This window comes from Hydra vulgaris, chromosome 14 (assembly GCF_038396675.1).
Source record: "Hydra vulgaris chromosome 14, alternate assembly HydraT2T_AEP".
NCBI classification, from domain to species: Eukaryota; Metazoa; Cnidaria; class Hydrozoa; order Anthoathecata; family Hydridae; genus Hydra; species Hydra vulgaris.
Window position 1 is genome coordinate 1301554 of NC_088933.1, and position 15450 is coordinate 1317003.

Sequence of the window (15450 nt, forward strand, 5' to 3'; positions counted from 1 at the left end):
CAAATCAACAAAAAGGAATCAAAACAAATGCAGTTCATGGAGAAGCAAACTTAAACTATCTTTAAAATATTATTTTTTGTTTCCTTATATTACCAACAAATGGGAATGCAACGAATTGAAGAAAAATTTTAAAATATTAGAGAACGTCAATCCTTCTTGCATGCAACAGCCCTATTTTTCATATCACGACAAGTTTTTTCATTATAGATGTTACACCATTTACACACCTACGCCTATTTATGAATATTTTATACATAAAAAAATCATAACAGAAGGCGACAGAATTTACATTAGCTTTGAACGCTGCAATTTCCATGATAAAAGTTTAATCGAAATGTTTCCAGCAACTCAATGGTTATTTTTCTTTAAAAGAAACTTTAACATATCAATGATTTTATACAGAAAAAAAGACGAAGTTTATAATTACAGAAACAACAAAGCGGTATCGAGTCAACCGATACACAAAAACTCTAATTTCACCAAATATTATATGACGGCAAACGAAGGATGAAAAACAAGAAGCTTTTTATCTTTTTTTTTTTTTTCCATTTCAAAAAGTTGAGACACGAGTTTATTTATTTTAAATACATTGTTAAAACATTTGCATTTGTTTTTATTTAATAATTTACAGCATACAATATTCTCTTTTATTAATTGCACAAACTCCCCATAAATCTCTCTTTCTTTATTTTCATGCGTAAAACCGTGAATGAAATTTTCCAAGTATAGCGAGAACATAAATGTTTCGTTTCTAGAACAATGCTCGAAATTAATTTCTTTTGTTTGTCTTGTTTGTAAAATACAATATTATATTCGAATTTTTTAAACTGTTGTTTTAAGTAATTTATTGTGTCAACACAAAATATAATTTCTGATGTCACTTTGATGCTTAGTTTAAAAGGTAAACCATGGATATTATGGAGACAAATATTATATATTTTTTGATATTTTTCGCTTATTTCATTTTAATTCACACAAGGTACACACTGCGTGTGAAAATATTGTTTATCGTTAAACGAACGTAAACACACTTCTCTCATACAATTTCTTCCCCACGCAGGTTGTTCCTCGTTGGTAATAAGTTCAATATCCAGTAACCACAACCAAAAAAAAATATTTTTTATAAAAAAGAAGCGTATTCTTTTAATAAAATGAATAAAAAAGTATAGAAACAGTTTAAAAAATTTTTATTCAATTTTTTAATTAAAAGAATGAATCGCGTTGATAGCATCATTAAAAAAATCTACAACAATTGCGCTATTTGCACGCTAGATGAAGTATCTAAAAGATATAAGCTTCACAAAAATAAGTCTGAAAATTCTTCACCCTCGCCATATCACGTAGAAGAAAAGCATTATACTGATAAAAAATCAATAGAATTTCTACAAAATGTACTCGATTCCAAAAGAATAACATTAAATTCTTATTCTATTGAAAAATGTTTTACAAACAGTCAATTTAAAAATTTGCTAGAGAATCCACAACTCTGTCCTATTCATCTCAAACAATTTGACAAATTGAAAAAGGAAAATGTCAACGACAACTTTATAGCCGAATACTATAAATCCAAACCTACTGTTTTGCTGCAAGAAAGATATATAAAACCTACTTTTGATCAAACAGACGGCGATCAAACAGATGGTTTCGTAGAACTTTTACAACAAAAGTAATACCTACCGTCTCATCTTTAATAGAAATACTAGATGAGGCTTCAAAAAAAAAGTCTGTTAAAAGAAACGTTGAAGGAATTATAAAGGAAGGAATCAGTGATAAAAAAAACTTTATTTGTTAATATGATGCACGCTATTATAAGAATATTTACTACGAGTTTTTTTAGTTTGGAAAAAGAAGAAGAGCAAAATGTGTACTAACGAATCTTTGTCTCGTCATTTTAAAAACTCTGAATTTAAAAATTATTTTATAGGAGTTTATGCTTTTGATGAACTCAGTCAAACCCATACATATATTCATGTTATTAATGATATGAAAAAAAATGTTTTTTTTATTATTTACAACAATGAAACTACAAAAGAAGCAGGTCAGCATTGGAGAGCCTTGATCAAAATAGACAAAGCTCATTTTTTTTGTTTTGATAGTTTAGGAGAAGAAAGTGTATTGCAACAAATCCCAAATTATTTAAGATATAATAGACATTGTTTGAGGCTGTAGAAGAAGTAAAAACTAATGCACAAATCAACACTATTAATATTGACTATAACGAAATTGAAATTAGTTCTTATATACGACAAACAAACCATTTCCCAACAGATTGGACAGCAGATAACCATGAGTTTTATTGGTTTACTAAATTTATTTTAAGATATAGCGCTATGACTGGCAATCAAAATGTGTTTTTTTCATATAACAAATTTCCTTTTCAATAGGACTATAGCAGTTTATGTGGAGCGTTTACCGCTTATTTTGTAGCTCTTTTATTTTGCAGTGAAAATGTTTTATATAGTGATCAAATTTATTTACCTTCATAGTGCAGATTGCTAAATTATCACTTCTTTGAAGTGACAACACTTCATGCTTTGCCACTAATTCAAATAAATCTCTATCCATTCTTTCAACTTATAAAAAGAGAATTCTTTCAATATCTTGATACTACTGCTAAACACTTGTTTGAAAAAGACATGTATTTGCATTTATATATGAGAAAACAGGAAAACCTGGAACGAAACCTATTGTCTATGAAAGCAAAACAAATTCCTTTGGATCATGATATTTTTGAAAAACAAATATTGGCGCAAAATCCAATTAAAAGGTATTTAAAAGACGCTGGATTCTTAAGAACAAATAACGAATGTACGTGGCATGTAAATTATCTATATTAGATATTAAGGCTATTCCTTCTGTATTAAACGAGGAAAATATTTATTACATGCATCGAGATGAAATGAATCAAATTTACTTGAACAATTACTCTCGATTAAAGACTGCTAATCACTATTTAGATAATCCTATCGATGATGTTACGACTAAAAAAGAAATAAAAAGACAAGTAGCGCTGAATTTAATATTCAAACATGAAGAGAACATCACACACGCTTTTAGAAGAAATTATAGAAGAAAAATGCTCAACATGTAATAGTTATGAAGAACTGTTTTTTATAACTTTTGAAGAAAAAAAAAATACGAAACTATTAAAACATTGCATTATCCATGTAGTCAATAAAGAAGTGTAGGTTTTTAACACCGTCACAAAGAAAGCGCGAAAATATACCTTCATAAAACCACTTGTTTAAGTTGCAATGGAAAAAAGACAATCACCATAAAACACTATAAAAAGAAAAAAATAGAAGAAAAAAAAGATATTTATTCTTTAAAAAATTTTATATAATATTTTTTACAAAAATGTCTTTTTTTAATACCCTTCAAATACTTTGTCGGGCGGCATGTAAGGGTTGACGGGTTTTTTAACAACAGATTTCGGAGCGTTTGTAACAACGTTTGTTTTTTTGCCTTTCCACGCTTTCTTTAAACTGCATAACAGCGAATCCACTTGCAATGCGTTTGTTACATTTTTAGGAGTAATAAAATCAGCTATTTCTCTTCCACGACGTATTTTTCGAGTCTGTCGTCTATAACGTCTTTGTCTTTTACGTCGATAAGTCATTTTTTATAAGATTTTTTAACAAAATGTAAAAACTTTTTATATGTGATTTCAAAATGGTTTTCTTGTCCGTCGTTATATATAAAAACAATATCCAATGTTTTATTTGAACGAGTTACTTTAATCGATGGCTATGTTTCAAACAACATAATAATGAAAAATCGTTTTGCATTGCTTTATAAGTATCTAGTATAAAAGCATAAAAACTAGATAAATGTGGAAACGAAGAAAACTCTTCTACATAGGTTTTAAAATCCATTTTTATATGAGACTTTCCGCTTTGAGTAACCAAATATCAAACGACTCTTTGATTACATTGACAAAATCCTCATATAACATTTCAAATTCGCGTTTATTTTTATTATAAATAAAATTAATATGAGCATTATCTTTAGAGCGACTTTAATTTGTCCAATACCATCTAATCGAAAAAGTTATTTGAATTACCCTGGACTTGTTTTAAACTATCATAACCTGTAAAGGTAGAAGCTTCTATATTAATAAATGAATTGTAAAATTCTTGTAAACAAGTTTTAAAATCCATTTTTTTAATGATTTTTTTATATATAAAAAAAATACATTTAAAGTTTTTTTAAAAAATCAACATAAAAAACACTATTAAAATTTTTGTTTTAGTAATATATTTTTGGTATTTATTTACCATTATAAAATTTTACATTATTTACATGAGAAATAGTTTACATCTTATTTATAATATCGTAATCTAAAATTAGTCCACCTAAAAATGTGGATATTTTTGTGTGTCCATAATCTTTTTTTCCACTTATAATCTCCGCTGTACCATCTTTGTATTCATACGTAAAAATATAATCACCACGCTCGCTTGTATCAGTTCTTAAATTTCTAAGAGCATTTCTTTTGGTCTTTTTCGTTTCTCGCAATAAGAGAATGTAATCATTTAAATTGGCTTTTACATGTTGATAAAATTTATTTGAAAACATCATTTGCTGTGTTTTTTATTGTGCGTTTTTCTGTGCGTTTGTTTGCATGCTTGCAGTGAATTCATTTATTGAAATAAACGTTAACATAGTTTGTCTTTTTTTATACTCATTTTTCAATCCTATTAAAATATCGTCTTAAATACACCAAGTATGGGTATACGTTGTTATATGCTACCAAGAAAACATTTAGCACGTTTTCTAAGTGTGCGTTTTCTACCTTTACCAATTAAAGCATGATAAGCTCTAGGGTGCGCCGTACGCCTTTTATAAATAAAGGTGTATCTTTTAGTTCTCCTATGCCTTCTCATTTTTTTAAAATATTTGATTTCTTTATTTATTACGGTCGATAGTTGTTAAAAAAAACTATATATTGGTTTGCCCACTCGATTCAATTGACAATTTTGTTTATTATTTTTATACTTGCTTTTTGTTTTTTGATAAAACATCAGTGCTTTTTTACAAATTTGACGCTTTGTTTTTCAAGTTTTTTTTATATCTTTTATATCTACGTCTTATAGTTCTTATTTCCGTATTGTTAGGATCTGTTAACTCATTTTCATCAAAAGAGATCCTATCAAAAAATCCAAAAAAAGCATCTCTATGAAAAGGATATTTCCCATCCACTGTATATTTTGGTAATTTAGTTTTATATTTTGGTCTTAAATTACTTTTATAAAAAGTAGGTTTTGAAAATAAATTCCGTCTTACAATCATCCGTGAAAAAATCGATATCATCTGCGGCCATTTTTGACTTGTATTTTTTGTGAATTGTATTTTTTTTTTGACTTTTTTTTTCTTTTTTTTTAAAAGATAAAAAACATGGTGTCACCCTGACGCTACCTTACTTATTCTGTCTTTATTTTGTCTTAGTGGGCCTACTTTCTTATGTTTTTCTTATAGTATTTATTTTTTACGGCCGTTTTTGATCTTACTTACTTACTTAGACCTTACTTAACTTACATAGTCCTGCCTGATTTCCTTAGCCTGCTTACTCACACACTCGTTCTCACATCACTATGTCTTGCGATTTAGTGTTTTCACTCTACCAACTCACTAATTCTTTAGAGTTAGTGTTCACTAATTCTTGCGAGTTAGTGTTTTTAACATTAAACTTTCTATACTTTCTAGACGAACTCACAAATTCTTTCGAGCTAGTGTTCACTAATTCTTGCGAGTTAGTGTTTAAACATTGAACTTTCTATACTTTCTCGACGAACTCACTAATTCTTGCGAGTTAGTGTTTTTAACATAGAATAATATGATATGCCTTAAGCGAGATTTGAACCCACGAAGGGTAAATGATATGGCGTTTGAAACATAGTGAGGAATGCGAATGCACTATGCTACGTCGACGTGACGGTTCATGGTGTTTTGAATTCATTTAAATTATTATTTTAACACTTTTCGCAGAGTTTTTTTTTGCAGAGCTTTTAAAAAGTTGTTTACTCCGTTTTTTAATCTCTTTAATCTTGTTCATAAAAGCGTTATTAAGACTTTCTAAATTTAATAACCATGATACAGCATTTTCTCTTCATTGAATTAAGTTACATCGCATTGTCTTTTATACAAAAAAATCTGTAGAGATTAAATTTTTTACATAAAAAGCGTGTTTTTTGCTAACAAAATCAAATGCCTCAAACACTTATCATTAAAAAAACAAAAATGGTTGAGGAAAATATTAACAAGTATCCACAAGATTTAGAACGTGATGAAAAAGACATGCGGAGGAAATCCGCATGTCTTTTTTGCGGATTTCCTCCGAGTGCGGAGGAAATCCGCACTCGTAATGTCTTTTTCATTGCACTTTTTGAATTAAAAAGTTTTTGATACATCTCATCCTCATCTTCGATGCGGATGAGATGTATCAAAAACTTTTTAATTTAAAAACTTTAAAAAAAGAAAAACTAAAAGACGAAAGAAATGACGAAATAGATTTTACACTTGAAAAAAAAAAGATAAAAAAAAAAGTGAGTTGATTTTTACTCTTTTTTTTTAAAATAAATTTTTTGAAGGCGATTTTTTTATAAGGTTTTTTTTTATATTTTTAGAAAAAGAGTAAATCCTACAAAAGGAGAAACGCAAAATAAAAATTTGCGTATTTACAAGGAAGACTAAAACATCTATCCTAAAATTTTTTTATTATAATATGTTATTTGCTTTTTTTTTCGTCTTATGTTTGCTTCTTTTAATTGATGTTTAATATCGACATAAGATTCGGTAGTATGAACCCATCGTTTTATTCTTTTACCCACTCTTCCAAGTTTACGGTTTGTTTCATTATTTTTGTATTTATTATTTGTTCTACGTAAACAGGATAATATTCTTTTACAATTACTCGGCAAATACTCGCTTGCAGTCTGTGTCGATGTTGAACTCTGTTTTGTAGCAGTTTGTGTTTGAACTCCTTTTTTTGTTCTAGGAACTGTTGTTTTTGTATGTGCCATATTTATTAGATTTAACGGTCTAGGAGTATAACTTATTTTAGGATTTATTGAAAAAATGATATTTTTATTTAAACTTTATATATATTTTTTTATTTAGTACGAAACAACATCGTGTTTATATATAAAATAACCAACTTCAAATTATTTTTAGTAAAAAAATGAGATATATTTATATCAATAAAATAAAGTATGAAATATTCAATGACAGTCTAAGTGATCAAGTATATATTATCCAAAATGGAAAAAAAAGCCCAATTAATCAAGTATTTCCATATAATTCTAAAAGAGGTAATTTAATCACACTTTACACATAAAAAATAAAATAAGGTTTTTATAATACTATTCTTTTTTTTCTTATAGGTATAGAATTGCAAAGACTGAACAATTTTAGAAAATTTACTGAAAACTTAGTAGCTAGTAATAGAGAAAAAGGTCCTACATATTTGGATTATTCACCACGTAAGTAGAACTTTATTACTTTTTTTATTTTTAAAAAAATAAATTTTTTAATTCTTTTCTATCTTTTTTTAGAGAGTCCTGATCCAGAACAAATTTTATATTTTTTAATTGTATATATATTTTTAGAAAATAAATGTATTAATTTTTTTTATGTATGCGGTTTTTTTAATCACGGTTTTATATTTCTTTATTTTAATATATATATATATATATATATATATATATATATATATATATATATATATATATATATATATATATATATATATATATATATATACATATATATATATATATATATATATATATATATATATATATATATATATATACATATATATATATATATATATATATATATATATACTATTGTGGTTTTGTATTTCTTTATTTTAATATTAAATTTCTTTATTTTAATACATATATAATTTTTATAATAGAAAAAAATCATAAAACAATTAATAAATAATGTGGCTATACAACTAGAACATCATTGGACATAATTGGCCATTCTTTAAAATTTTAAAAGACGTAATACTCAAGTGATTGACTTTAAATATGTGAGACAAAGCGATAAAATAAAAAAGATTTTAACATTATTTTTATTACAAAACCTATCTAGAAAAAGAGCTTTAAAACGATTATTTTATGTTTTATCACGGTAGGAAGATTATGATGACAATAAAGAACTTTTACTTATTTTATATCATACGAAATTATATGTCGAAAATTATATTGTAAAACATTATATGACTTTTTAGTAAAAAATGAATATTACACAAATTAAACTAAAAATAACAGATCGTTTTAAAAGTCGTTGGGAAACATTGGCAGAATATCTCATTTATAAAAAACAACAAATCGAAGTCATCTAACAGGATTATCGTACAACAGATGACAAAATATTTCGCGTATTAACTCTATTGTTTCAAAAACATTATTCAGAAAATAAAGCAGCAAGAGATTTAAATGACACTTTTTGGTGCAGGTCGTTAGACATGGCTACAAAAAAAACAAATCAAGCGAATATAAACAATATAAAAGAAACTATGGAAATGTTAAAAAACTTTATTTTACAATAGTTTTATACATGTTTTTATATTTGTCAATTTTTTTCAGTTAACTAATATATTAAAAATAAAAATTGAAACAATTTGTTAAAGCATGTGGCTGGTAAGAACATTTTCTTTATATTTTTTACTATACATTTTTTTATATTATTATTTTTATATATTTTTTTATTAGCTCTGGAGAGTTTATAAATGAGTTCTCTGATTGTCTTCATGATTTGTTTTCCTTATTGAAGAAAAAAATATGGAACATAAACAAAACGAAGTCAGAATAACAGAAGAAGATTTCGAAATGACAGAAGAAGATTTTGAAAATTGTATAGAAGAAATGCTAATGTTAGAAGAGATGGAAACGGACGAAGAAGATTACATAGAAAAATTAAAAACACAAATGTTAGAAGATATAGACAATATAGATATAGAAAATATAAACAATATAAACGATATAGTTTTATACAATATAGATTTATACAATATAGAAGAATATATAAATGCTGAACCAACAAACTCACCTACGAATGCTTTGTGTGTTAGAAAAAAGTTAAAGATCTATTAAACCAAGAATGTGATTTCGAATTTTTAGAAGCAGTTCAAAAAAAATTATGTTTTTTTTTGCAATACTGCTGTCGATAAGAAAGACTACTATGAACACTGTGTAATATGTTTTCAATATTATAAAGATGCACAAAATAAACATTGTGAGCAATTATTGCAAGAAGAAAAGAAAAATTTAAATTATTTAAATCTTTCCATTAACAATGTCATGTTTAATTTGAGAAATTATCATGAAAATTTAGGTAAACAAATAGCTGATTACAAAGAAATTTTAGCCAAACAGATAGATGACGTTAAAGAAATTAAAAAACTGAAAGAAGATTATACCAAACTACATCAAATCATCGAGGAAAACAACAAAGAAATGTTGGAATTAAAAAAACTCGTTTCTGATAAGATGTATGCTTTAGCCAATCCAGAAGATAATAAAGAAATTCAAAAACTCAACGAAGAAATGACAAAACTACATCAAATTGTTGAAGAAAACAGCACTGAATTCTTGGAATTAAAAAGAATTACCACTCAACAGATGACCAAAGAAAGAAAAGTAACACAATATACATTTAAAGATACACAAATTATAAAATTTGATCAAATGGATCTGAGACTGTTATTTGACAAAGCTTATTATTCGAGAACAGTTTACAGCAGCGAAGGTTATCTTTATCGTTTAAAAATTTACACTCGTAGTACAAATGTAAACGACATGGCAATATATTTCCAATTAATTAAAGGCGAATTTGATGATGCTTTAATATGGCCATTTACTAAAAAAGTGGTTTGTAGCTTTAGAAAAAACGAAAGATATTATGCTTACACCATTTCGTTAGAAAGCCATACTCGATTTTAAATTTTACTTGTAGAAGTTTTGATAAACCCATAGAAGATTACAACGTAGCTGTAGTTTTTCCAAATTTTATTAGCCAAGAAGAACTTTAAAACTTTATAATAAACAATAACTTATTTTTTTTGTTTCTATTCAATAAATATTTTTTGTAAAAAAACCTGTATTTGTTTTCGTATTCTATTTTATATATACTTTTATATAACCTTTTTTCATAACCTTTTTTTGTAATCTTTTTTATATAATAAAAATTATTTTTTTAGATTAACTAAAAAAAATGAATTCATCTGATATTTTGAGAAAAATGGCACACGAGTTAACTTGAACAAATGTTAGAAATTTTTGATACATCTTAAAAACCCCGCTCGGTGTCGAAGAAAAATTAACAGAAGGTATTGACATTATGGAATTTATAAAAAACAACATTATTGAAGGCGATAATGGAAAAGTGTATGAAAGTATGGAAAGTTAATTGTACTATACACTACAAATTTCCGAAGCTATAGGTCCTAAATATATTTACAAAAAATTTTATAATAAGATACCTTAATTACCAACCTACGAAGAATCAATGAATTTAACTATATCTTGCGAAGAAAGTAAAAAATTACCATCTGTTTACTCACCAGAAGGCGAATTTTATCCAAGTCAAGTTATAAATGCAAAACAAGAAGAACTTTTAAATTATTATAATCACTAATACTTTTTTGTTATTTTATTTTTTATTTTTTATTTGTAATGTTTTTTTTAGATTAGTAATAAAAAAAATAGATTTCTACCATACTGCTCTAATCGATTTGGATGATTTAACATATATACCAAGAATAGACCTTCGAGAAGAAACTAAGCTTCATTTAAATTATCTTATCAATATCACTTCTTGTACTAAAAATTTTAAAAACGAAACACTAATTTGGTTTAATAAAGAAGTACAAAAATTTTTAAACTACAAAATTATTATGATGTTTATCATTTGGAAGCTTACGACAATACATTTATTAAAGAAATTCAATCAAAATTAACATTAAAAGATCTTTGCAAAAGATTATTGGCTCAAAAAAGAATAATATACGAATTCAATAATTTACAAGAAAAAATTATTACCATGTTCGACAAAACTAAAATATCTAATGTCAAGTGGAAAGATGGACACATCATTAGAGATTTCTTTAACAATATAGGGAGAAAACATTATTTTAAACCCATATTAAAAGAACATTTATTTTTTTTTCATCTTAAAAGAAATTTACTCTACTTTTTATTTTATTTAATTTTTTCAGAAATTTGTGCTGTCTGTAAAATAAATAAACGCTTGGAAATTGATTTAATTGAACAATTGCTTTTTTTAATATTTCAAAATATAAAATGGTCAAAAGTACAATACTATTATGTAATGGACAACTGTTTCAACCATTTTAATATTATAAATAAACTTTTTTAATCAACTAATAAAAAGTGAAAGCACGAATAGACAATAGAATCATAAGAAGAAAAAAATTTCACGAATGCGATTTTAATTATGAAGACTCTGTATGGTTTTGCGAACGAAGAGGAATATTATTTAAAAATGAAAAAATGCTATCGTTAAAAGAGTTGTGCAAAAGAAAATTAGCACATCAAAGAATTTATAAAAAAATACATTTATTTAAAATGGAACTTGGAAATATATTATTATATAAGGATTATTTTGAAACAGAATTCAATTATTGTTATAACGATTCCATTTATTTAAGCAACATCATTTTTCGTGACAATTTGCAGTTTACTACACTCAACAAGTATTTAAATCTGCTTCGTTTTCGATATTAAAATATCATTTTGATAGGCAATTTTTCAACAATACTCAATATGATCAATTTTATCACTTGTTAAAAAATTATTATCAATGGGCTTTAAATCAATATTATTTTTTTATAGAACAAAATTTTATACAAGTAGACGATATTAGTTTATATTTATAGCTAAAAATAAAAAATAATAAAACATCTGGTTATGGAAGAAAGGAAAGATAAAATAAAAGATTGAGATATAGATTAATAGATATATATTTTTTTTAACTTTTTAACTAAAATAATTTATTTCACTCTTTTTTTTTTACTAATTATTCTTTTTTGTAGACATGAAATATTATTTTGATAAAATGAATAAAGAAAATATAATCAAAACAAAAATATTAAACAAAAAATTTTTTTGTATCAAGCTGTGTAGTTTATGCGAAGCATGTTTGCTTCAAAAAAGAACATACCTTTTTGTATTTTCTGTATATAGAATATATTTATTTGGTTGTGAATATTTCTTTGTTTTTAAACTGACTAAGGAAGATCGACTCAACACAATTTTTGTAACTTGTTTTTATATATTTTTATTAAGAAAACAGCGTTATTTATACAAAATCTGACATAGTTGGAAATTATCTGTAGCTAAAATTAAGATAATAATTACCAACTTTCTACCATATATTAATTACTGTAAAAATACAAGACGTCATCGCGTGGTTTAACAAATGTTTATGACACACTCCCCCAATTTGTAAAGAATATCTACAAATTGTCATCAAAATGTTCATCAAGTGTTGTTATTTTAATAAGTTCCTCAGCCTTTGGTTTCGCCATTCGTGAAGGTCTTTGCTTCAGAGTTTTTGTTTGCTCTGCTGATTTTTTTTCGCTAGGTTTAGAATCATTTAGGAATTCCTTGATCTCATTAGGCTCTTGGCAAATTTACAACGGGTAAAGCATCTGAATCGGTCTTTCCACTACTTGATTATTTCCCGTTCTTAATTTAGCACCGCGGATTATATTATCTTCTCCGCGTGCAAGTTTCGTCACTATACCAATTTTCCACTCACCTCTATTCTTTCTTTCTCCTTTAAGTAAGAAAATCTCTCCCACTGTTATGTTCTTTTGGTTATAGCCTTTGCACTGGTGATTTTCTCGTAATGATCTTAAGTACTCGTTTGTCCACCTTTTCCACGCTAAGTTCTTGCGTTTCGTGATATACCGCATTGCTCGTGTAGTCGTTTTGTTGTTAAAATCTTTATCATCGTCATCTTCTGCATTTTCGTAAGGGATTGTGATACCTTTCCCATGTAAAATCATGTTTGGTGTTAATATCGGAAGTTGAATATCGTTCTCAATATATCCTAATGGTCGGTTACTCAACGTATTTTCAATATCAATCAAATCTTCTTTAAGTTGTTTGAAAGTCAGACGAATCCTTCCAGCTGCTTTGTGTAATGATCTTTTTACTAACACTACCATTCTTTCAAAGAAACCTCCCCACTATCGGCTTCTTGCTAAATTAAATTTCCATTCTATGTTCATTTCACCTAAGTATTCGTTTGTCAGCGGGTCTGCAATCGTCGGAGCCACCTTGCAGTACTTACAAATGTTTTAGCATTTTCGCATATTATGAGTGCAGATGTGCCCCTTCTTGCAATCATTTCTTTTATACTTCTTCGAAAATCTTCATTTTCCATTGTTTTTAGTAGATCCAAATGGATTGCTCTTGAGATTGCACATGTATAAAGTACAATGTACGAGTTTTTGTAACACTCTTTGCTTACTTTATATTCAATCGGGCCACCGAAATCCAAACCAATAGTTTCAAAGGGGTATTTACTTTTAGTTCAATACTTTGGCAAATCAGCTGTTAATGGAGCTAGTAATGGTTTGCACCTGAATCTTTTACACCAATTGCAATCGTATTTTATTGTTTTTACTTGGCTACGTAAGGTATCTGTCCAATAATGCTCACGAAACTTGGACATTGTTAGACCAACCATCCCATGGTCAGTCTGTGCATGTGCTCTTTGAATAACCAAGTTTGTAAAGGGATGTTTGGAAGTTGATACTTGTTCATAAATTCAAAGTAGTTAAACCTCTCGACTGTGGCAAGGTTACGCATTTTTGTTGGATTAACTTCTTTCATTACTTCATCCATTTGTGTAAGAGCTATATTTGGTGGCCACTCGTTCTTTTTGGCAAGCCATGTTGGACCGTTGAACCATATTTGTGAAATTTTTCCATTTTTATTTCCTCTACTTCCAATATCAGCTGGGTTCTGATTGGTTGGGCAGTGGCGCCAGATTTGATACAAACTGCTTCCATTTACGATTGTCATTAAGGATCCAATGCAGTGCTACTGAACTATCAAGCCAACCATATATCTCCATAACTGGGTGACCTTCAAGTGCCAATTTAACGTTTGTAAGAGCATTAGCTACCATGTGTCCCGAAATCAATTCAAATCTGGGAATAGAAAAATCTCTCTTTGATATGCGTGATTTGACTGTAAACAATCCTTGAGTTACTTTGTTTCGTTGATGTAATACTACATATATTGCACTGCAGCAGCCATCTTTGCTTACATCACCAAATCGATGGATTTCAATCTTTTTTATTTTATGATTTAAATCAGTTATACTTCTTGGTATTGGTGTAAGGTCTTGTAAAGTATTTTTCCAAGGCATCCATTCTCTTGTTAATTCAGGTGATAGTTTTTCGTCCCAAGCAAACTTTAAATCACAAATTTTTCTATATATAAGTTTTGCTGTTAGTGTTAATGGAGAAATCATACCAAGTGGATCAAAACTCTAGCCAAACTTAAAATTCCTCTTTTGGTTGTGATGTCTGTTTGGCGAGTTGGTCTACAATCCATTAATAAAGTGTCCTCATTTTTGTCCCACAATAAACTAAGAATTTTTGAATAACGTTTATTTTGTTCACTGATGGTAACTTCAAAAAAGTTTTCGTTTGAATCATTGGTTTCCAATACAGGAAAGTTCGAGTGCCATTTGTGAAGCTGGAATCCTCCCTTTTTGAACAAATGAATTGCTGTTTGTTTCAATTTTTCGACACATTCCAGGTCAACTCCCCCAGTGATTATATCATCAACATATATGCCGTTGTTGATTATCTGAATTTCATTCTTTTTATGCGGATAATGTTTTTCATATGTCAATAAATATTGCTTGATTACTCCTCCAAGAATAAAGGGACTAGATGCATAGCCAAACGGGATTCGAGTAAATCTTAGAGTTATTACGTCTTTACTTTTCAAGTCCGATATCCAATAGAAACGGAAAGCATCACGATCTTTATTATCAACTCTTATTTGTAGAAAGGCTTGTTTAATGTCTCCAGTAAGACAAACAGGTTGCAATCTGTTTTGTAAAATAACATTGAGTAGTAAGGGTTGCAAAGAGGACCAATATATAAGCAGTCGTTAAGTGAGGGTGATCCGTACTCTTTAGCTGACGCATCAAAAACAATCCTTAGTTTGGTTGTTTCGGAGTCCTCTTTTATCACTGCTTGATGAGGCATGTAAAAGATTCGCTTGCCAGTCGGTTTGTTTGGTGCATACTCAATTATCTCATCCTGGAGTTGTTCTTGAATAATATCGTTATGTTTTATGAGATCATTTGGTTTCTTTTACAGTTTCCTTAGTAAACTATACAACCTTGAAATGCTCCCATCTGAATAAGATGCCAGTTTTAAGCATT

At 27.6% G+C, this 15450-nt stretch overlaps 1 protein-coding gene across 1 annotated transcript; it reads right to left on the reverse strand.

Moving 5' to 3' along the window:
- Positions 1 to 12667: 12667 nt before the first annotated feature.
- On the reverse strand, positions 12668 to 13207 carry LOC136090811 (uncharacterized). Its single transcript, XM_065817785.1, has one exon. The coding sequence runs from the start codon at positions 13205 to 13207 to the stop codon at positions 12668 to 12670; it is 540 nt and encodes a 179-aa protein (XP_065673857.1).
- Positions 13208 to 15450: the final 2243 nt, after the last annotated feature.

Bases quoted from the DNA above. Each gene is read 5' to 3' on its own strand.
- LOC136090811 (XM_065817785.1), bottom strand. From the start codon at position 13,207: ATGGTAGTGTTAGTAAAAAGATCATTACACAAAGCAGCTGGAAGGATT.